Genomic DNA, 22,958 nt, shown 5'->3' with positions numbered 1-22,958 from the left:
AGCTGGAAGAAGAGAAGTAGAGCAGCGTGAGGTCAGCTGAGCGCCGAAACTGCGCTTTAACTAAGGCATTTATCACAAATAGATTACAGAAACATACACAGTTTACATTATATAATACTGCAATACATTCTAGGATTTTACAACCTCTTTAAATTAGGGCTTATTTTTGGGGTAGGGCTTATATTGCAGCCCTTCTTCTGAAAATCAAAGTAGGGCTTATTTTCGGGTAGGTCTTATTTTTGGGGGAAACGGTATGATGACGTACAGGGTGGAGCCAGATAGATTACTTATCAGCATGCCAAAGTCATATCAATGTAAGAATAATTTAGAAACCAATATCTAAAGGTAAGTAGCTATAGGAGCCAATGAGGAGTCATTGTTTACTGACCTCCATACAGGAACCAATCTCATCTAATGATATGGGCTAATGCATTTTGGATATTAATCAGTGATTTATTACTTAACCGTAAGGCAATGCAAAATTACTATTTAGTATTGCATATTGGAAACACTGAAATGCCTTGTTTTGCAAATGTACAGGGAGTGCAGAATTATTAGGCAAGTTGTATTTTTGAGGATTAATTTTATTATTGAACAACAACCATGTTCTCAATGAACTCAAAAAACTAATATCAAAGCTGAATATTTTTGGAAGTAGTTTTTAGTTTGTTTTTAGTTTTAGCTATTTTAGGGGGATATCTGTGTGTGCAGGTGACTATTACTGTGCATAATTATTAGGCAACTTAACAAAAAAAATATATATACCCATTTCAATTATTTATTTTTACCAGTGAAACCAATATAACATCTCAACATTCACAAATATACATTTCTGACATTCAAAAACAAAACAAATCAGTGACCAATATAGCCACCTTTCTTTGCAAGGACACTCAAAAGCCTGCCATCCATGGATTCTGTCAGTGTTTTGATCTGTTCACCATCAACATTGCGTGCAGCAGCAACCACAGCCTCCCAGACACTGTTCAGAGAGGTGTACTGTTTTCCCTCCTTGTAAATCTCACATTTGATGATGGACCACAGGTTCTCAATGGGGTTCAGATCAGGTGAACAAGGAGGCCATGTCATTAGTTTTTCTTCTTTTATACCCTTTCTTGCCAGCCACGCTGTGGAGTACTTGGACGCGTGTGATGGAGCATTGTCCTGCATGAAAATCATGTTTTTCTTGAAGGATGCAGACTTCTTCCTGTACCACTGCTTGAAGAAGGTGTCTTCCAGAAACTGGCAGTAGGACTGGGAGTTGAGCTTGACTCCATCCTCAACCCGAAAAGGCCCCACAAGCTCATCTTTGATGATACCAGCCCAAACCAGTACTCCACCTCCACCTTGCTGGCGTCTGAGTCGGACTGGAGCTCTCTGCCCTTTACCAATCCAGCCACGGGCCCATCCATCTGGCCCATCAAGACTCACTCTCATTTCATCAGTCCATAAAACCTTAGAAAAATCAGTCTTGAGATATTTCTTGGCCCAGTCTTGACGTTTCAGCTTGTGTGTCTTGTTCAGTGGTGGTCGTCTTTCAGCCTTTCTTACCTTGGCCATGTCTCTGAGTATTGCACACCTTGTGCTTTTGGGCACTCCAGTGATGTTGCAGCTCTGAAATAAGGCAAAACTGGTGGCAAGTGGCATCTTGGCAGCTGCACGCTTGACTTTTCTCAGTTCATGGGCAGTTATTTTGCGCCTTGGTTTTTCCACGCGCTTCTTGCGACCCTGTTGACTATTTTGAATGAAACGCTTGATTGTTCGATGATCACGCTTCAGAAGCTTTGCAATTTTAAGAGTGCTGCATCCCTCTGCAAGATATCTCACTATTTTTGACTTTTCTGAGCCTGTCAAGTCCTTCTTTTGACCCATTTTGCCAAAGGAAAGGAAGATGACTAATAATTATGCACACCTGATATAGGGTGTTGATGTCATTAGACCACACACACACACACCTTCTCATTACAGAGATGCACATCCCCTAATATGCTTAATTGGTAGTAGGCTTTCGAGCCTATACAGTTTGGAGTAAGACAACATGCATAAAGAGGATGATGTGGTCAAAATACTCATTTGCCTAATAATTCTGCACTCCCTGTATACTTACTGTGGGATAATATTGACAGGCTGGGTTCTAGTATTGAACATGTATCTGTGAGTTGGTTGTCCCCTATAGGGTTGTTACTGAGTGATACCAACATCTCTGTTAGCAAACAAAATGTGCAAGTTGCAGCATTACCGTAAGATTGAAACATTTACTTTATTGAGTCACTGCTTTTATTAGAGGGGATTATTTGTGTTTTCTTACTTTGTTTTGTAATAAAAAGATGGGGAAACAACTACACTTGGCATGTCTATTTAATCAATAGTTTTTGATGCACCTAGATGAACCTTGATTAAATGTGTTGCATGCAAAGAGAATAGATTTACTTGTATTTTTTTGTCTCTACAGACGTCTTGCAGGAAATGACTTGACATACATCCCCAAGGGAGCTTTTGCTGGACTCGGTAGTCTCAAAGTTCTGTAAGTAGGCTAAGCATTTGGAGTATTCAGTATACTTCTGATTACTGTTCTCAGTTGTTGTCCGTCTCTAATTGCACTACTATAGATAACATTGTTTGACTGTTTCTCCAAAGCTATATATTAAATATACTGTAAATATATTTTATGCTGGTCACAGAGGAGTCCATTTTTGTTAAGATTCATTCCGAAGACTTGTGTGTTTTCTACATTTCCATTACAGTGTTATTAAACCAAAACAATAAAAATAACATCATATAGCACATTTACACGTAAGCTTGTTTGATAATCTATGTTCTTTTATTCAGCTCAGGATAATTTTTTTTAAATTCCCATCAACACTCCTGTTTCTTGCGGAGGCTCAGAGTGCTGTCTATATTGAGCCTGCGTGCTCCCCCTAACCAAAACACTGATGTGTCCATTGGACTTATTACACTTTTAGCTTTGCCACACAAGGAGCACCAGGAGACTGATGCCGCGTACACACGACCGTTTTTCGGGTTCTAAAAAATGACGTTTTTAAGGGTCTAGAAAAAGCGTTTTTTTTTCAACCCGATCATTAAAACGGCCTTGCCTACACACGATCGTGAAAAAAAAATGCTCTAGCAAAGCACGGTGACGTACAACACGTACGACGGCACTATAAAGGGGAAGTTCCATTCGGATGGTGCAACCCTTTGGGCTGCTTTAGCTGATTTCGTGTTAGTAAAAGACGATTCGCGCTTTTCTGTCTGTTACAGCGTGATGAATGTGCTTACTCCATTATGAACGCTAGTTTGGCTCCTGAAGCTCAGCCAATCAGGAGGGAGAGACCCGGGAAAGCCTTGGGTCTTGTGCACATCGCTGGATCGAGATTGGGCTCAGGTAAGTATTAGGGGGGCTAAGGGGGGAGCTGCACACTAAAGTTTCTTTTTATCTTCATGCATAAAATGCACCTTCAGCATTTACAACCACTATAAGACATAAATCCTAAAACTTTTGTTCCTTTTTCTGAAAATAGTTCATAATGCCGTATGCATCCCTAGTTGTGAAAAATCCCCTCATTTCCTGTCCTGGTGACTTTATGGTTAGTCATGGGAAATCTGCTAATGGTGATATATTTCCAAAATTGTGATATAGACAAAGGGCCAGATCTGTAACTTCTAGTTTGCTCCGGCGTATCTTTGTTTTGTATCCACAAAACAAGATACGCCTGAAGCTGGGCTAGATCCGACTGGCGTACGTCGTAGTACGCCGTCGGATCTAAGGTGCATATTTACGCTGGCCGATAGGTGGTGTCTCCGTTGATTTCCGCGTAGAGTATGCAAATTAGCTAGAAACGGCGATCCACGAACGTACGTCCAGCCGGCGAATTTTTTTACGGCGTTTCCGTAAGGCTTTTTTCGGCATATAGTTACCCCTGCTATATGAGGCGTATCCTATGTTAAGTATGGACGTCGTTCCCGCGTCGAATTTTGAAAATGTTACGTTGTTTGCGTAAGTCGTTCGCGAATAGGGCTTTGCGTAGAATGACGTTCACGTCGTAAGCATTGGCTTGTTGCGGGTTAATTTCGAGCATGCGCACTGGGATACCCCCACGGACGCGCATGCGCCGTTCAGAAAAAACGCCATTTACGTCGGGTCAAGACGTATTACCATAAAACATGCCCCCATCTCATCCATTTGAATTGCGCGCCCTTACGCCGACACAGTTACACTACGCCACCGTAACTTTTAGATGTTTCTGATAAACCCATGGAGCATGTAGGCAGTTGCTTACATTAATGCACATCTCCAAAAAAACACTTTTCTTTTGTATTGGATTAGTGGAGAAGAGAACCTTCGTTAATTTTCTCATTTGCTTTCTGTGTCTTCATTGTGGAGGTTTGCTGTCACTTTCTGTTTATGTGACGGATGTCAAAGAGCAGGAAATGAGGGGTAATCCCCTAAACAGGGGCACATGAAGCGATAGAAAGAACATTTCTAACAGTGAGAAAGGTTAAGAAACGCCTTAAAGGTTTAATTGCTTTTTAAGTCCCTGTGAAAGAGATATTCCCTTGTTTCTTGTCCACATGACAGAGATGTCAGACAGAATTGGAAGAAAAGAGAAATCTCCTCTGCGGAGAAAGACAATATTACAAATATGTCATAATGTCATGTTCTGGACTGGGCACTGAGAGTACTGCTATGCAGATCTATGAATACCAAATTTAACAGAGAATTGTTCCGGGCTGTAACCTCAGACATATTAACATTTGTGTAAATAAATCATACAATAACACCGGGACACTGACTGTGAAACTCCTATTATGCAGCAGCTACTGCCACAGTCTTAAGAATATTTTCCTTTGAAAATGCAGCTGAGTAAATATGTCTATATGGTGTGTTGTCTTTGCCATTGTGCTTCTGGCATCAGCTTCTAAACACATCTTCTAAACAGGTGAGTGCCTGCCGACCTACAGGAACATGCATGTTAATGCACCCCCCTATAGTTTATCTTTAGCTCCCAGGACCTTACAGAGAGTTCATAGACTGGTGTTTAAACAATTAAAGCCGAGACTGATCCTATTGTTAGCTGGTCTAAATATCATGGTTTGGATAATGTACAGGAAGAAAGCCACAAAGACTTCTCTCTGCATTATTGTATAGTAATTAAAGAAAAAAATACTTTTTATTTTTATTTTTTACAGGATGTTACAGAATAACCAGTTAAAACAGGTCCCAAGCGATGCATTTCATAATCTCCGTAGTCTCCAGTCTCTGTAAGTATGTTTCATAGTTTGTAAAATGCATAACAATTAAAATATTTCTCATCCTTTCCGTTTTATGTTCTGCACTTTCCTTATCACTGTCATAGAGAGAGAGAGAGATTCTAAAATAAAAGTGCCTATGAAATACCTTATTAGACAAGCAAATCAAATGTCAAAGTCACAAAGAATTTTCATGTAAACTTTGCAAGATCATGAAAATGTGTACTAAAAACAAATACATTATAGTTTCTCTTTGAGGCTGGGTTCACACTACTACACTACTTTCATCCTACTTTGCTCTGTGTTCAATGTTTCCCTATGAGAGCGTCTTGTAGCGTCCTACACAAGTCGGTCCGACTTTGAAAATGCTCCCTGTACTACTTTTGGTCCTACATTGATCCTACTTCAGGCCCATTGAATATCATTGAAGTCGGACCAAAGTAGTATCCTGTTCATGAAAGTAGGATGGATGTAGGACCAATGTAGGATAAATGTAGGACCGATGTAGCAGAGCAAAGTAGGATGAAAGTAGTGTAGTAGTGTGAACCCAGCCTCAAGCAGCTTTGTCACTGTAATGGAACAATCAGACCCGGAGACGCCCACAGATACTTGCAGCAGATCCAGTGTCCTTGCTATTAAATTTAAATATCAGGCTGTTCTGACAAGCAAAGTTCCAGCACTTGAAGTAGAATTAAACGCAGTTATTTTTACGTTACCACTTTCAGATCAAGCACATAACCATTTCCTAGCAGCTCTGGGCATTACAGGTTGCCTGCAGTAAAATACAGGAGAGGGCAGATATGGGGAAGACTGGTCACCCTGCATAAGGAGAGGGGGCAGTCTTCACTACAAGAAATTCCTGCACAGAGGCAAAGTGTAGGAGTTGTTTCATATTGGTTTACTGCAGAGGTTTGTATAAAATACACCAAAGATGCCAAATTCAAATTCATTTGCAGATGCCTCAATAAGTTTGTGTTTTAGAAATATAGGGCCAGATCCACATAGATCGGCACCGGCGCAGCGTATCTAAGATACGCTACGCCGCCGTAACTTACTTGGCTTTGTTTCAAATCCACAACGAATTTGCGCCGTAAGTTACGGCGGCGTAGTGTATCTCTGGCGGCGGAATTCAAATCGGCGATTAGGGGGCGTGATTCATTTAAATGAAGAGCGTCCCCGCGCCGAATGAACTGCGCATGCTCCGTTTCTAAATTTCCCGCCATGCATTGCGCGAAATGACGTCGCAAGGACGTCATTTTTTAAACTTAGACGTGACTTACATCCATCCCGATTCACGGACGACTTACGCAAAAAAAAGTATTGCATCTACGATCCGAAGGTGTACGAAGCCGTACGCCTGTCGGATCGAACCCAGATGCCGTTGTATCTTGGTTTGAGGATTCAAACTAAAGATACGACGCGGGTTATTTGAAAGTACGCCGGCGTATCAGTAGATACGCGGGCGTACTCTCTCTCTGAATCTGGCCCATAGTGTGGTGCTCAGTTTAACCACTTGCCATCCAGTATATATATATATATATATATATATATATATATATATAATCCTGGTGGTATTTTTCTCAGCCAGCGATTGACTTTACTGTAAAAGTGATCCGGGCAGCTCTACAGCCAACTGATCACTTTTTCAGTGCTGCGGAGCCCTTATCTCTCTTCTGTAGCCACCTGGCACCACTGTAAACGGTTAGGTCAGCTGCCCACAGAGGAGACAGAGGAACATTAATTCCCCCATCTCCTCTGTGATGAATGAAAACAGAAGCCACAATATTTTTTCTGCCTTTTAGAGCAGAGGAGAGATCAGGGGTCTAATAGAGTGCCTGGCACTGTCCAAAGCTGTGATAGCAACAAAGCTAAGCGAAAAATTTAAAAAAGGAAATAAAATAAATATAATTATTTTTAAAGCATTCCAGTGCTGACCTGCAAATGTAATTGTATTGCCCCAAACATCAGAGGGAGAGTAATAATTGTATCACCATAGCTCACATTTAACTCTAAACTGCTAATCTGTAAGGACTTTTAAACCGTTGCCTATGGACAATTGTAGGTATCGTAGTTTGTTGCCATTTCACAGGCATGCGCAATTTGACATCTTGACTTGTTTGGTATCTATATTTACTTGATGCGACATCAGCTTTTATATTTTACCAAAAATTGGGTGTTATGTTGTGTTTGTGTGCACTAAAATTAATTTAAGTGTATTTTTTCCTGAACACTTCTAAATGGCTGCATAAATATTGTGCAACATCAAAAAATTAAAACAACCACTGTATGGTTTTCCAGGGCTTCTGCTTTCAGAAAATTTATAACGTTTGAGGGTTCTAAGTAATTTTCTAGCAATAAAACGCTGATTTTAACATGTATATAAAAAAAATTAAATCGCCCCAGACAGCGAGTGGTTAAAACATCTATCAGTATTAAGAAAAAACTGTTAAGCAGTAGTTTATACTATATTTAGTTGCAGATTTTTTACTTTGTTTCATGTTTTAAGATGCAAGCTCTGTTGTTCCTATTTTTCTGTCACCACTGATGCTGCGTACACACGATAGGTTAGTCTGATGAAAACAATCTGATGGACCGTTTTCATCAGACCAAACCGATCGTGTGTGGGCCCCATCGGTTATTTATCCATAGGTTAAAAAAATAGGAACTTGTTTTAAAATGATCTGATGGATAAAAAAACCTATAGAAAAAAACGATCGTCTGTGGGTACGTCCATCGGTTAAAAATCCACGCATGCTCAGAATCAAGTCGACGCATGCTTGGAAGCATTGAACTTCATTTTTTTCAGCACGTCATTGTGTTTTACGTCACCGCGTTCTGACACGATTGTTTTTTTAACTGATGGTGTGTAGGCACGACTGATCATCAGTCAGCTTCATCGGATAACCGATGGAAAAATCCATCAGACCGTTTTCATTAGACTATCCTATCGTGTGTACAGGGCATTAGAGTTACTGAAATGGAACAAGTCTGTGTATATCAGGTGTCCTGGCGTGTTTCAGGCTGTATGCTTGTTCTGGGTCAGTTGCTCAGGAAGAAAACAAGTATAATAATCATCACCCCAAAGTTTGCACTTTTATATACAAGTCATTGGTTGCAGTTTCAGTATTAAAATCCTGATCAGTTCCCTTTAAAGCCCCAGTGACTCCACTCTTGTCTCTGTACAACAAGTCCTAGAACATGTGACTCCTCTTCTGTACCAAGATACCCCTCTAGTGTGTCTCCTCAGTGTGTAGTACTGCAAGTCCCCAATTCTCTACTGGTAATTTTGCGTTGTCCATAGCAAAATTGGTCCCACATGCTCCACTACTCACTGTAGAAATACAAGGCCCATGAATATCCCACTGGCATGCTTCTGTCTCTGTAGCCCACAGGTGTCTGTTCTGTACATACAGATACATAATTCTCAGTTTGCTTGCAGTCTCTGACTTGCTTCTGTGGAAGTACATATCTCACTGAGCATGTCCCATTTGCTGATCTCGCTTCTGTAGAACTAAAAATACCAGAATGCCCTCTTGATATATTTTCTGTGTCTCCCCTTTTAAACTAACAGCTACATCCTTTGCTAAGAACTGGAGACCAAAAACCACTTGTAGAAATCATTTAAATCACATCAATCTTCAAGAAATATATATTTGACTTTTTTTTAAGACCTCTTTCACACTGAAGGTGTTTTTTAGGCGCTTTAGCGCTAAGAATAGTGCCTGAAGTCCCAGCGTGAAGTGCTTTCACATTGTATGCATTAAGGTAAAAAACCTTCTGGGTGCAGCCCCCTCTCCTTATATTTGCCTGAGCTCCAGTGATGTGCACGAGAGCAGCAGCTCTCCTGGGTTTCTCTGTCCTCATTGGCTCACACAGCAGCCAATGTTAATCACAGCCAGTAACCAAATGAGAGAGTGGGGGCATGGTCGAGCCAAGCTCTGTGTGTGAATGGATACACAGAGCACGGGAGCGAGCCTGCTCGAGTGCCCCATAGCAAGAGGCTAGGGGGAGGAGCCATGATGACTGTCAGGAGGCCCAAAAAGAAGGAGATCCGGGCTGCTCTGTGCAAACCTGCTACCACTACCTGCACATAGCAGGTAAATATAACATGATTGTTATTTGTTTTTTAAATCTTTCCTCTAGAAACACTTTATATGCAATTTTGTTTTTTCTAAGGCTATATCTGACATATATAATATAAATAGCCGCGCCAATCTAAATACAAAATAAATGTCAATCAATGAATGAAAATTGGTATAATCTCCTTGAAGACAATAATATCGGATAGAGCCTTTGGTTTGCTTGATGAATGACACTAAGTTCTTAAATTTGGTCAAACCACGAACACCCAGGTGACATGCATGCTTTTAGTGCAAATCCTCCACCGTAAGAATAAGCTGCTTACCAAACGGCAAGCCTTTATTGCATTTGGCTATAGCCCAGCCACGGCCTTTCAATCCTCTGGATACTCAGGGTGGAAACACTTGTATTTAAGCAGCGAGATCCAAGCCTCAGCATTGGGTTGGAAAGGAGTTGCGGTTCACTCTCGTTACCCCCCGCTCAGGACAATAGCAATCAAGCGATCCAGACACATATATCTTTATTTCTTGCTCAGCAAACCTTTTAGAAAAGCAATGATGAACTGGACTGACCTCCAGTGGCTGTCTGGTCACTCAGGAAATGACCCTTGATTTAGCTTTCTGATGGTTTGTATGTGATGTTTCCCTGGAAACATCACATACAAACCATCAGAAAGCTAAATCAAGGGTCATTTCCTGAGTGACCAGACAGCCACTGGAGGTCAGTCCAGTTCATCATTGCTTTTCTAAAAGGTTTGCTGAGCAAGAAATAAAGATATATGTGTCTGGATCGCTTGATTGCTATTGTCCTGAGCGGGGGGTAACGAGAGTGAACCGCAACTCCTTTCCAACCCAATGCTGAGGCTTGGATCTCGCTGCTTAAATACAAGTGTTTCCACCCTGAGTATCCAGAGGATTGAAAGGCCGTGGCTGGGCTATAGCCAAATGCAATAAAGGCTTGCCGTTTGGTAAGCAGCTTATTCTTACGGTGGAGGATTTGCACTAAAAGCATGCATGTCACCTGGGTGTTCGTGGTTTGACCAAATTTAAGAACTTAGTGTCATTCATCAAGCAAACCAAAGGCTCTATCCGATATTATTGTCTTCAAGGAGATTATACCAATTTTCATTCATTGATTGACATTTATTTTGTATTTAGATTGGCGCGGCTATTTATATTATATATTGCTTTGTTTTTCCAACGTCAGCTGCTGCCTATAGACTTTGTGTGTGAAGCGCGGTTTTTTGTTTTTCCATATATCTGACATATTTGTTAAGAATTTTAGAGATAGTATATTTATATTTTTGCATTTTCTCAAACACTGATGGCATGCCGTGCTGAAAATCAGTAGGGATGATAAGGGTCACTTTGTAAAAGTAATTTAATATATGTTTAGCTTAGTGTTGTGAATGGCATAATAATCCCTTTCCTGGAAAACCACACGTCCCAATACTATTTTTCCCGATTTTTTAAACACTGGGGGTTCCTTACACAAGGTTGTATCATATCTTTAAATCACAAAATGAAGACCCACCATTGGTGGTATAAAAAGCATGGTGTCCAATAACTGCATTAGGGAAGAATGACAGTAATCAGTGGGAATGCTAAACAGCTGGGTAGCAGCCGTGAGATGGAATGATAAGGCTTAGAACAGAAAAGGCACTATGGCTAAAGGAGGAATATGGTGGAAAACTAGGATTGCTTTGTTCATTCAAGCTGGACTGTGCCCCTCACATAAAGGTGTGTGATTTTTAGTTTCCTGTTTCATGCTGTTCACCAGGTGTCTCTTGCATTACAGATTTGCACAAGGAATGCAATTTCTGGAACAAGTTAAACAATTAGTAGGATAGTGGATGGGGTTAAGAGCTTTAAGGCAACAAAGTAACCTTCACAAAACTTCCGCCCAAATGGATGCTTTTGTTAGATTGTGCATTTGAAGTTGGCATGGTTTTGTGTTCATTGTGTAGTAGGATATGAGAAGATCAGGTAACTCCCATTTAAAGACAAGAGCAGCTGTGAAATGGTAAATGGTAAACGGCAGTTAACTCACTATCTCCGCTGCTATCTTGTCCTTTGTTACTCCCAGAAATTAGCTGCATTTCTCTGGTATAGAAACATTCTTTAGTGCAAATGAGCTCCAAACTCCCCAAACAGATACAATGTAGCCTGGAGAGAAACAAGTGTAAGTGATATAGGAAGTGCATTTCCCTGTTGCACTTAAATAGATTTGGCATACTACCCAACCTCTTTTTAATTTATGTTAATTGTTAGCAATATTATGTGTGCTGATAATGACGGTAACAATAGAAATATCTTCAGCTCTTTACATCTATGGTAAATATAAACTAGAATAGATGTAGAAGTGATAATGTTAAAAGGTGGGGCTACCCAAAAAGTGCTCCTTCAGTTACATGGAGTATGGAAGATTAGGTCACCCAATGACTTCTCATTACTTTTTCATGTCATAGCTCAGTTCTTGCCCATGCTGTAATCTTGCTTCTTTTTTTTTACTACAAGAGAGGTGGAACACCTCTCCTCTTCTTTCATTATTCTAATTCAATTAAAAATCCAACAGGGGAAATAAGATCCTGATGTAATTGCTGCATAAGGTCTGCAGGTCTGGCAGCTGTATTCCAGAGATCATTCATCATTGGAGTCCATGAGAGACAAATCTGCAGCAACTGAGTGATACTATCATGTTAATATGAATCAAAATCTCTGAGGAATGTTTCCAACACCTTGTTGAATCCATGTCATGAAGATTTAGGGCAGTTCTGAAGGCAAAAGGTGGTCTAACCCGGTACGAGCAAGGTGTTAATGTGTGTATATATATATATATATATATATATATATATATATATATATAAATATATATATACACACTAATTGTACATTTTATTAGGCACACCTGATAAATTGATAGCACCAACCCGGTACTACTAGCAAGGTGTTAGTGTGTGTGTATATATATATATATATACATATATATATATATATATATATATATACATATACATATATATATATATATATATATATATATGTATACACTAATTGTACATTTTATTAGGCACGCCTGATAAGTTGCTTGGTAACACAATTTACTAATCAGCCATCCGCTGATAGCACCAGTCACTGCCAGCCAGCCCCGTCCTGACTAGCACCATCTGAATGAGCATGCAGAATTTTGCTCATTCACAAGCGAGCTCTGACAGGAAACAGCCTTCCAGAAATGACGCTCTGCAGCTCTGCTGTAGCTGTAGCTCTGTACACGCCCACCGGCCACCTTTTATTTCACAATGCACGGGGATCGCTATCGCGTGACGGGGAATGCTTCAATCCGAAAAGGGTAGAAGAACAGAGATTTTTGTATTTTGGGGGATATAGATCCTGTTGTATCCTGTTGTATCTAACAATTTAGGGCAGTAAGAGTTTACAACCACTTCTGTGGACTTTGCTTTTGATGCTGTGGGGTCTCATCTGGATGACCTACATACTCAGGTTTAAAAAGAGAAATATGCTTAGGAACAAGCAATACCAGCAATTTAAGCGCTTTACAAATAAAGAGAGACAATACAATTACAATAGAATTTAAGACTAAAAAGGTTAGGGAGAACCTACTCATGAGAGCTTACAATCTATAGGGAAGAAGAAGTGATACTGTAGATTACTCTGCATCATAGGTGCACAACCTGTGAGCCAAGACGACAAGTAGTCTACATAGTTTTCAGACTGATAGAAATGGAATTCCTTCAATAGCTTTTAATTAAAAAAAAAAGAAATAGCTTAGGGATTCAATAAAAAAAATTAAAAAAAATAGGCTTGATAAAAGCCTATGCCCATCTCACACTGTCTTCAGTTTGAGATGGGACAGGGACACAAATGACAATGAAGACCTAATAGAATACAACTAGTCCATTCTTTAAAGCTTTAGTTGGAGGTCCACTCTAAGTAAATTTATGTAAAATTAGACTTTGTGAACTTTTTTAGCATATACTTCAGACATTCCCGTAATAAGCATTGTTGTCCCAGGTTTCATTGTGTGCAAGGGCTATACTGTCGGCAATTCACATTTCGCATTTTGGTGTCAATGTGAGCTCATATAGGGAGTTCAAAATGATGTGGAAGTACAACAACATTTTGGATATGAGATGTAGCACCTGAATTATGATAAATCCATGAGAATTGTGGTGGATTAAAAAGAGGTATCTTATGATTAATCATTAAAACATTTAGAAACAAATTATTACATTTGTATGTACATATATAGTGTCTATAGTTGTCTATTGTTGGAGCACATAGGGAAATCCTAATCAATTCCAAGGCTTGATACACAGAACACAAGTTTTTTATTGTTAATAGTTTACAAACATAACCTAAAGTGGTTGTGAAGGTAGAAGTTTTTTTTTTTACCTTAGACACAGACCACACACATATATGCGGCCACTCGGCGGCTGGGCATTAATGCTGAGCGGCTGCATACATGCGGCCCTGTTAAAACTAATTACCATGCTTAGAGCGCACTCACAGCAAGGTAGCTGCTGTGTACTGGAAAGCTTCCGATGCATACTAGCGATTGGTAGCTTTCTGATTATGTGACCGATGTGACCGCCAATCACAGCAGTCACATGACCTGAATGCCCGCCTCCCGGCCTTTTAAGGGTTTTAAAGTCCTTTACGGGTCGGCGAGAGGGGGTTAATGCATTCTCTGCGTTAAGGTAAAAACCTTTTGTGTGCACCTCCCCCCCAGCTCCTCCTTTTACTTACCTGAGCTAGATCTTGATCCAGTGCTGTGCCCAAGAGCTCTCTCAATTTTCTCTCTCCTTACTGGCCATAGAGGAGGCAGGGGGAGCCATTAGCTGTTAGAAGAGAGCAGGACAGGGCCGAGTCAAAGGGCCCACAGAGCGCGGCTCAGGATTGAATCTGCTGGAGCGCTCCCATGGCAAGCAGCTTGCTATGGAGCACTGGCGGGGGATCCCAGAAGAGGAGGATCGGGGCTGATCTGTGCAGTGGGTTTGCAGGAATGTATGACATGTTTAGAATTAAAAAAAACAAGAGAGAAAGACTTTAGAATCACTTTAAAACAGAAAATGAAATGCTCACAATGCTCCATGTAGTGATGTAACAGAGATTCCTGCCTTGGGGTACATCTGATGGAAACATTTAAACATTTCGGCCTGTCCTTGACCACTTTGTTGACAGAACATTGACTTGTTTAGATTTATAATCTGCATTTTAACAGCAAACACTTGTCAGATTTTTGACACCTATATTTCAACTGCTACAGAGACCTTGTGAGTTTTCCATAGAGTTGGTGTTACAGGAGCTCTGTTACCAGCTGTGTTTTCTGCATTTCATGAGTGCTTCGACTACAAGATTGAATCAATTAGTTGCTGATTCAGTCCTTTTACAGTTCTCTTTAAGCCTCTATGAATTTTCATTGTATATGTATTGAATACATGCACTATGTATGTTAAATGTTCTAGACACATAAACTACTTATATGCAATGTTTAGTAGGTTTTACAAATTTAAATTAGTTAAATGTGTTGGTATTTGTTACCAGGACGTATAGCGGTTACCGAAACAAATACTCCAAGCTGGAGGTTTAGGAGCACAGGTTACAGCTATAACAGCTGTTCCTTGGTTTGATAGGAACAGTGACCAGAAACACCTTCCCCAAATCCTGTTACCACTTTGCAGCCCATAATCTCTCTGTTGTGTAACCATAAAAACACCAATACATGCTTAAAAGACTTTCATTCTGTTTTATTTAAGTCTCTGAGAAGAGGGAAGGCTCTGTGCAACTCTATTCCAACATTTGGTTCCCTGTTCTTTCAATTAAAGTGTTTGTAAAAAAAAAAATCAGCTTTGGATAAAGTAAGGGGGTTAGACCCTTTACTAAGTTATTATCGATGCCTGTGTCCCCGCTAGGGAAATTCACCCTTTGTCCTGGTGGCCATTGTCCCTGAGACAGATAGTAAGAGATGATCCAATATTTTACAGTTGTCATGAGCACAAGTGGTAAGGAGAAGACTTCCAATGGGGACACATGTCCCAGTGACCGCTGCCTAAGATGATATTTCTTCTAGCTTTGGGGACATTCCCTCTGTCTTCTTGTTGCATCAGCGGACACCATTATAGGCGCTAAAATGGTCACCATCCACCATAACAATAAAAAACCTGCATGAATGTCAATATAAATTATTTTCCTGTGCCCCAAAAAGAGTAGCTCTCTTATGTGTTTACTGAGCAAGGTTAGACCTACAATCTTATGCCTATCTCGGTTTTTCACTTTGGGCCTCTGAGACTAACTAAGCATTCTATTTAACTTTAAATATCCTCATAGTCTTTTGACACCCATATTAAACAATCCGGTCTTTACCCCAGGTCTTACCCCCAACAATTCTAAATTGTGGATAAATAGGGGGGTTCTTAGAATATGCATTTTTTGTATTGGCCAGGGCAAGTTGTCCAAACATACTTTACAAGACAAACATCAGCAGCCAATAGCTGAACACTCATTACAGGCAAATAAAGCATTTAATTCAGACCCTTCATTCAGTCACTCAGATGTGACTAACATTACATCAACGGAACAGCTATGCGAAAATATCTACAAGATTCCAGGACACATTTCTGCAATATACTCTATCCTTACTCTGAGACCAGATAAATTACCATGTTTGGTAAAGTAGGAGCTGGCCCTTTTGGCATCAAAGTGCTTTATAAATTCTTCCCTTCTTGAAGCCAATGACAAAGTGCTTTTAAGATGGCATATGGAATCTACAAAAATTGCTTCTTGTGTCGTAGGTGCCCCCCCCCCCTATGTGCTTCAGGGGATGTAGATAGGAAGGCACAGAATATCATATATGGTGGACATGCCCGAGAGTTAAGAGCTTCTGGATTTGAGTCTGTAACTTTATATACTCCTTGACTCAGACCAACCTCAAAAAATACCCCTAGCAAACCTCATTAGCCAACCAATAGAGGAGGTACTGAAACATGCCAAAAAATAGATTTCCTTTATATTATAAGCTGCTAGCATAGCAATTGCTAGATCATGGGGGTCTTTGCCTGTAACTTTCACACTGCTAAACATGAAGCTATCGTGGATAGTGGTAAATGAAAAATTATCAGCCACTTTGAATGACAAGATGTTTTTATTTGAAAAAATATGGGACCCAGTGGACACAGTGCATTTCAGGAGAACAATGACTAGCACTGTAAGCTGGACCCATGGGATAGATGAAGATGTGGGACAAATCGCTTCACACACTTTTTCTTGTTTTCTCCCCTTTTTTTTCTACCTTTGTTTTTTCTTTTGTTTTTCTCTTCTCATTTTAAGTATATCTAATCATGTATACTGTATACTAAAGTTTATTCCAGTTTATATATTCCATTGTATATACTGCAAATCCTTTTGATATAATGGCTTCCTTTCTACATTAACATGAAGAATGGTTTCCTAATATTGTTATGATCCTGGGACAGGATGTGAGCTTTGACTCAAGAAACCTTGTGTCACACGTGTTTGCAAAATTTAACAACAACAGCAAAGGTATATATGTTATTTTTTTGTTTTTAAACTGCTGTATTCAAAACAATGGAAATTATCGTAAAGGGAAATGTAAACTTCTGAGCAGGGCCTACCTGCTAAGCTGTTTCATTTTTTTTTTTATCCAGATATTGCTGTAGCGTGCCAGTGCACTCAGGACCAGGCAGAAGGGTAGGCAGAAAAGACAACCTCTTTGGATGTTTGGCAGTGGAGGGGTGGTCATGCAACAATACTGCTAAAGTGATTCACACCTCATGTGGGGATGGCACACTTTGGTCTTTTTACCTTGGGAGCTAAAGGACCTTGTTTCGACACTGACCCTTTAATTTTGTCTGTAATATTTGAATTCAACTTTTGGTGATGTGGGAGCTCCCCATTCCAGGCTCACTACTGCCCATCACATACATAAAGCCTGATGTAAAAAATGCCAGTACTAAGAAGCCAGTCCACCAATCAGATTCTAACCTGCCTTGGAAGTTTTTAATGTGATGCAGAATTTAGAGAGAGAGGAAGTTTAACAGAAGATTTAAGTGTACATGTTTCTCTTCTACTGACCCTCTATGGAGCTGTGTGTGCGTATTCTGCAGAAACTTTTGCAGAACTCACATTAAGAAACATTGAGTGAATTTTTCTGACTTTAACTCAGTTATGTTTATCCCATAGTATTATTACCTCACTGAATATGTTTATATGTTGCCTGGGACTGTTTTTTTTTAAAGCCCAACTAACACCTTCCACCTCTTGGTCTTACAACATTTTGCTGCTTTGGCAACATTTCCCAGTGAGCCAAAAGTGGGAGGCCCTTGGTGCTCTAGCCTCCCAACAAATAGGGTGAACAATGCTGGGTGTCTTCTACCTGGTTAAAATTGGTAAGTGGGTGAGTCTGTGGGGCACAGTACCAGAAATGGGATGAGTATTGCAGACAGAGCTATTTTATTATTTTATACAAGAGGTTGGGCAGTCCTTTATTTATTTATTTTGCTCAAGCTAGAATAAGTTCACATAAAATAGTAGACATGCTTTCTGCAGTTGTATTGCGAACGGAAGTAAGTCTTTTCATGAACCCCGCATTTTAATGAACCCCAACAAATAAAAATACACCCATCTGTGAACATAGATAAAGTGGAACGCACATTTAAACTTTATCTTTTGCTTGAAGGTGCTCTTCACTGCTTCTAAACAAAAAGGCAGTTAAGCATCTGCCCACATTTGAAGCTGTAATCCTATTCATTTTAATTGATCTTTTCAACGGGTCCCCTGGTATGACAATATCTGATAATGGGCTGTGTTGGGGAGCCAAAAGCACACTTGCTGGATCCTCTTCTGCTTCCAGGACCTGTGGGTATATGTCATGAATGCATTGCCATACTATCATACATTTGCTCTGCGTTTTTTCCTGTTTTGTTTGTTTTTCTATGGAAAAAAAAAACTCAGTGGGAGGCTAGTTTGGAATCATGGCCGTTGGTCCTCCTTTGAAAATAATGTCTTAACTAATTAGCTTCTTCCATTGAAAAGGTCTTTGCTGGAGTTCAGGTCAAATGTCTTCATTGTTGTTCTTTCATGACAGAGACACATAGTGGGCACTTATTGATACAAATTACTCCATGCAAACTCACATTTCATGAGTAAATAATCATTCTGCCATGTGTGACAGTTTACATCTATGTCTTTGCAACTAAAAGTTTCAGAAGTCAAAACATTGTGTAGGAGTGTAAATTTTTGTTTTATCCAGTCCCATAATTTTTAATGGTTAGCTGCATCCAGTATCACACAAAGATTGTTTCACTGACAGGATTTTGACAGTGCCACAGATAGTGCTTGATTAAACAAAATAGACACAATAATATAGCTATTCAGTCTCCACATGTTACTATAATTTTTGCTTGGTTCTCTGTTAATAGCTTGTTGGTCTACCATGATGCAAGAGAACAATGCAGAGATCGTACTGTATTTATCAATGTATTTAAATCCACAGGGCATCCATTGCTCTGTTTACAGTTATGTCAACACATAAGTATGTTGTTCTGATCTTTTATTAACATTGGGTATACTTTGTTCTTTCTCTAGGCGACTGGATGCTAACCACATCAATTATGTGCCACCCAACAGTTTTAATGGTCTTCTTTCTCTCCGTCACTTGTGGCTGGATGACAATGCCCTGACAGAGATTCCAATGAGGGCGCTGGAAAGTCTGTCAGCCTTGCAGGCCATGACCTTGGCATTAAACAAGATTCACCACATACCAGACCATGCGTTCAGAAACCTGTCAAGCCTTGTAGTCCTGTGAGTTTACTTTAATATATTTGCATTTCAGATCAGATATAATTACTGAAACATAATTCTCTGAAGAATTTGTAAAAACAATATATAATATTGCTCTCTGATCGTGATGACTAAAGGATTACCACTGAATCAATATCATCAGGTGTCTAGAGGAAAATTAGTATGTTACAAAACCAGCAGTCATTAAAGAATAACAATTATATATGAAATGCCTTTTAAACCACCAGTGTGAGCAAAAGAAAATAATAATAACCAAATATTTAAATTTATATTTAATAAATAAAATGTTTCTGTTGCATTAGAACTCAGCTAAAAGTTTTTTCTTTTTTTTTGTGCTGGAAATAGCATGGAAGGCTAACAAATTCTAGTGTTTATTGAAAAAGTTTCTCCTCACTTCATGCCAAGTGAGAAGCTTGTCACTAGGACAGAACACAAGAGCATAGGTTCTAACCCTTTCTCAGTATTTCCAAAACTATAAAAAAATGAGATGAAATTTCACTTTCTATCATCCATCATCTTGTAGAAGGGATATGCATACTGGATGACTATATGCCTGGATAAGGTTGTGTATTTAAATATGAGGGGTCTTCAAAAAAAATTCTGCACTAATATTTAATAGAGTTCAAAAAAAGCGCAGAAACTTTTTGGAGAACCCTCGTAATAAAAATCAGTTGCCCTTTCTTCAGGTAATTTCAGAACACTTGATAGTGCTCTGCTTGATACTCCCACTATTTAAAAATGTTAAACCCAAAAGTGGAACCTTCGCTTTTTTGCCCCCCCCCCCCTTCTGGTGCCACATGTGGCACATTTCAGTGGGGAAAATGGAATGGGCACCATCCCCACTTCTGGGCAATAGCACCACGGCCCTGTCCCTTGGAAGGTCGACCCCCCCTATCTCCTTCCTCCACCGCCAGGCCAATTAGAAAGCACATGTGCAGTAGGGCACCGGCAGTGAAGCTGAAAGATTGCACTGTTGATTTCCCTTAGTGGAGATGGCGATAGCAACACCCTGACATCTGATTAAAAAATATGGTATGCTCCCTGGACAGGTAAGTGACCATATATTAAAAGTCAGCAGCTACAGTATTTGTAGCTGCTGACTTAAAAAAAAAATCCCCAGGTGGAACTCGTCTTTAAAGTAATACTCCAAGGCAAAATAATATCAATATCCTATTAAAAGCTAAAATAACAAAAACAGATTTTACTGCAAAATGTTGCTTCAATCCAGAGATTTCCCACACAGTACTTTTTTGTCTGATGTCTGGCATCATTCAGCCAACTTCTCTTGAGCCCAAACGATCATGGGCGCTGGACAGTGAAACGAAAAGCAGTACAGTAATGAGCTCAAATCCCCCTGACTCTGCGTTCTCTTTCTACCAGCATGCTTCTTGTCAGTACATAACCTGATTGGATCCTTGTACTCCTTTTTCCTCTCATACTCCAAAATATACAGGGACTGCAGCAGGGCTGGTACCAGGTCAAAATTAGATACCTAAACTGCTTGCATTTAAAAAATGCATTTTATAATGTATTAAACAATTACAGAGCTGTTTAATCCCTTATTAGCGCTTAATTTACCCTCAGCCGTGATTAATTCCTCCTTAACCTTCTCCCCTTAACAATTTATTTTTTTATTCCCTTTGTTGATAATTTTTTCTAATGTTGCCTAGAAAAGTCTTTGCTACATTTAAAAAAAAAAATATTGCACATAGCAGAACCGTAATTTTTGCATTATTTTAAATAGGACAAACTATGTAATAAAACTATACTTTTTATCTACCACTTTTTATTTACAGTGATTTTTTTAGCTGAGACCTTTAAATATTGTATTTAAAGGTTAATTAATTCAGATTTGCAAGACAACACCCCCAAAAGAAAGCCTTGTTTGTCCAAAAAAATTATATATTTTTTCTTTGTTATGTCAACCCATTGATGCAGGTGTCACATTGCAGTATACACAGTGGGCCAGATTCAGATAGATTAGCGGATCTTTAGATCCGCGTAATCTATCTGATTTACGATCCGCCGCCGCAATTTTGCGAGGTAGTGCAGTATTCACAAAGCACTTACCTCCAAACTTGCGCCGGCGGATCGTAACTCCCCCGGCGGAATTCAAATTCCGCGGCTAGGGGGAGTGTACAATTTAAATCAAGCGCGTTCCCGCACCGATTTAACTGCGAATGCGCCGCCGGAGAAATGTCCCAGTGCGCATGCTCCAAATTACGTCGCTAGGACGTCATTGTTTTCGGCAGCAACGTAAATCCCGGCCATCCGTATTCGCGACCGACTTACGCAAATGACGTAAAAATTTGAAACTCGGCGCGGGAACGACGGCCATACTTAACATTGGATATGCCGCATATAGCAGGGGTAACTATCCGCCGGAAAAAGCCGAACGCAAACGACGTAAAAAAAAAGCGACGGGCGGGCGTTCGTTTCTGAATCGGCGGAAATCGGAATTTGCATATTTGTCGCGTAAACAAACGAAGCGCCACCTAGCGGCCGGCGGGATATTGCAGCCTAAGATCCGACGGTGTAAGTCACTTACACCAGTCAGATCTAAGGGAGATCTATGCGGAACTGATTCTTATGAATAGATCCGACCGTCCGATCTCAGAGATACGACGACGTATCAGGAGATACGCCGTCGTATCTCTTTATGAATCTGGTCCAGTATGTGCATCACAGAAGTAGGCTTCTTCTGGCACAGAGACTGAACTATCACTACTAATGATCAGGAGCCTGGAGTACCAGCTCTTGATCACATAATTGCTGTGATAGCCTGTCATTGGCTATTACAGTGATCATTCAGCAAAGCTCACCCTGTACTCTCTCTTCTGAATGAAGAAAAATCATTTAATCTTTTTCTCCTAAGTCAGGGGAGAAGAATGTAAAATAAAATAAAAATGTCTGTGTATAAAAAATAACTAGAATAAAGATAAAATAGCTATATTAGGGCTTGATCCAGGTTAGTGATTGGGTCAGGGTCAGTATGTTTTAGGTAGTAGGTAGTTTAATGGTGATTTGTTTGGGATAGGATTAAAAATAAAAAAAAGGGGGAAACTATGGTTTCCTGCCTCTACTACGGGTATATCAACAAATAATATACACAAATGTGGATTTAATTTTTGGGTGTTTTTTTTTTGTGGTGGGTAATGGTAACAGAAGCCAAAGAAATTAGGATATTTTTGGAAAATTATTTGTTTTATACTGAAAGTGAAATACTGAAAGTGGAAGCATAGTCACATACTAACTAAGCCTAAATGTACTCCCACCCCCATTCTAATCCTATTATATCTACCCTGTGAAAGGAAAGATCTTTATACCTATTTATTCTGAGGGCGCTCCAGTCTGGTCACATGATCAGGTCCCAGCGAAGGCTTTAGTGTAGAGAAGGGACAGCTGAGAATGGATGTCCCATAGTAAGCCTATGGGTGACATCATCATCCAGGCTCTGCAGCCATTGTTGGTGACCTCTCCTCTTCACTGAAGCCAGTTACTGGAGAGATTATGTGACCGATTCCAGATTTCCTTTAGCATAGGTAGGTATGGACTTCTTTCCTTTTTACAGGGTAGTTAGAATAGGCTTAGAATGGGGGTGGAAGTAGGTTTAGGCTTAGTATTTGACTATACTTCCACTTTCTGCATTTCAGTCTGCCCAGATTGATATTACAATATTTAAAGATGTATTGCAATATAATATATCTAAAACAAGTGCAGTAGCCCGATCAGGAGATTATTTCTGAGTGGGCTACTGCAGTTTGTGCATTGCTTTTCACTTTATTAAAT

At 39.8% G+C, this 22,958-nt stretch overlaps 1 protein-coding gene across 1 annotated transcript in view; it reads left to right on the top strand.

The window, feature by feature from the left end:
- LGR5 (leucine rich repeat containing G protein-coupled receptor 5) overlaps positions 1–22,958 on the top strand; it is a 227,346-nt gene that overhangs the window by 149,944 nt on the left and 54,444 nt on the right. The window contains exons 3-5 of the mRNA XM_040343997.1: positions 2,453–2,524; positions 5,191–5,262; positions 18,954–19,169. Coding sequence (XP_040199931.1) covers positions 2,453–2,524; positions 5,191–5,262; positions 18,954–19,169 — 360 coding nt within the window. The remainder of the gene's footprint in view (positions 1–2,452; positions 2,525–5,190; positions 5,263–18,953; positions 19,170–22,958) is intronic.

This window comes from Rana temporaria, chromosome 3, assembly GCF_905171775.1.
Source record: "Rana temporaria chromosome 3, aRanTem1.1, whole genome shotgun sequence".
NCBI classification, from domain to species: Eukaryota; Metazoa; Chordata; class Amphibia; order Anura; family Ranidae; genus Rana; species Rana temporaria.
Note: the sequence above shows the minus strand (reverse complement) of the source record. Positions and strands in the feature narration are given on the sequence as shown.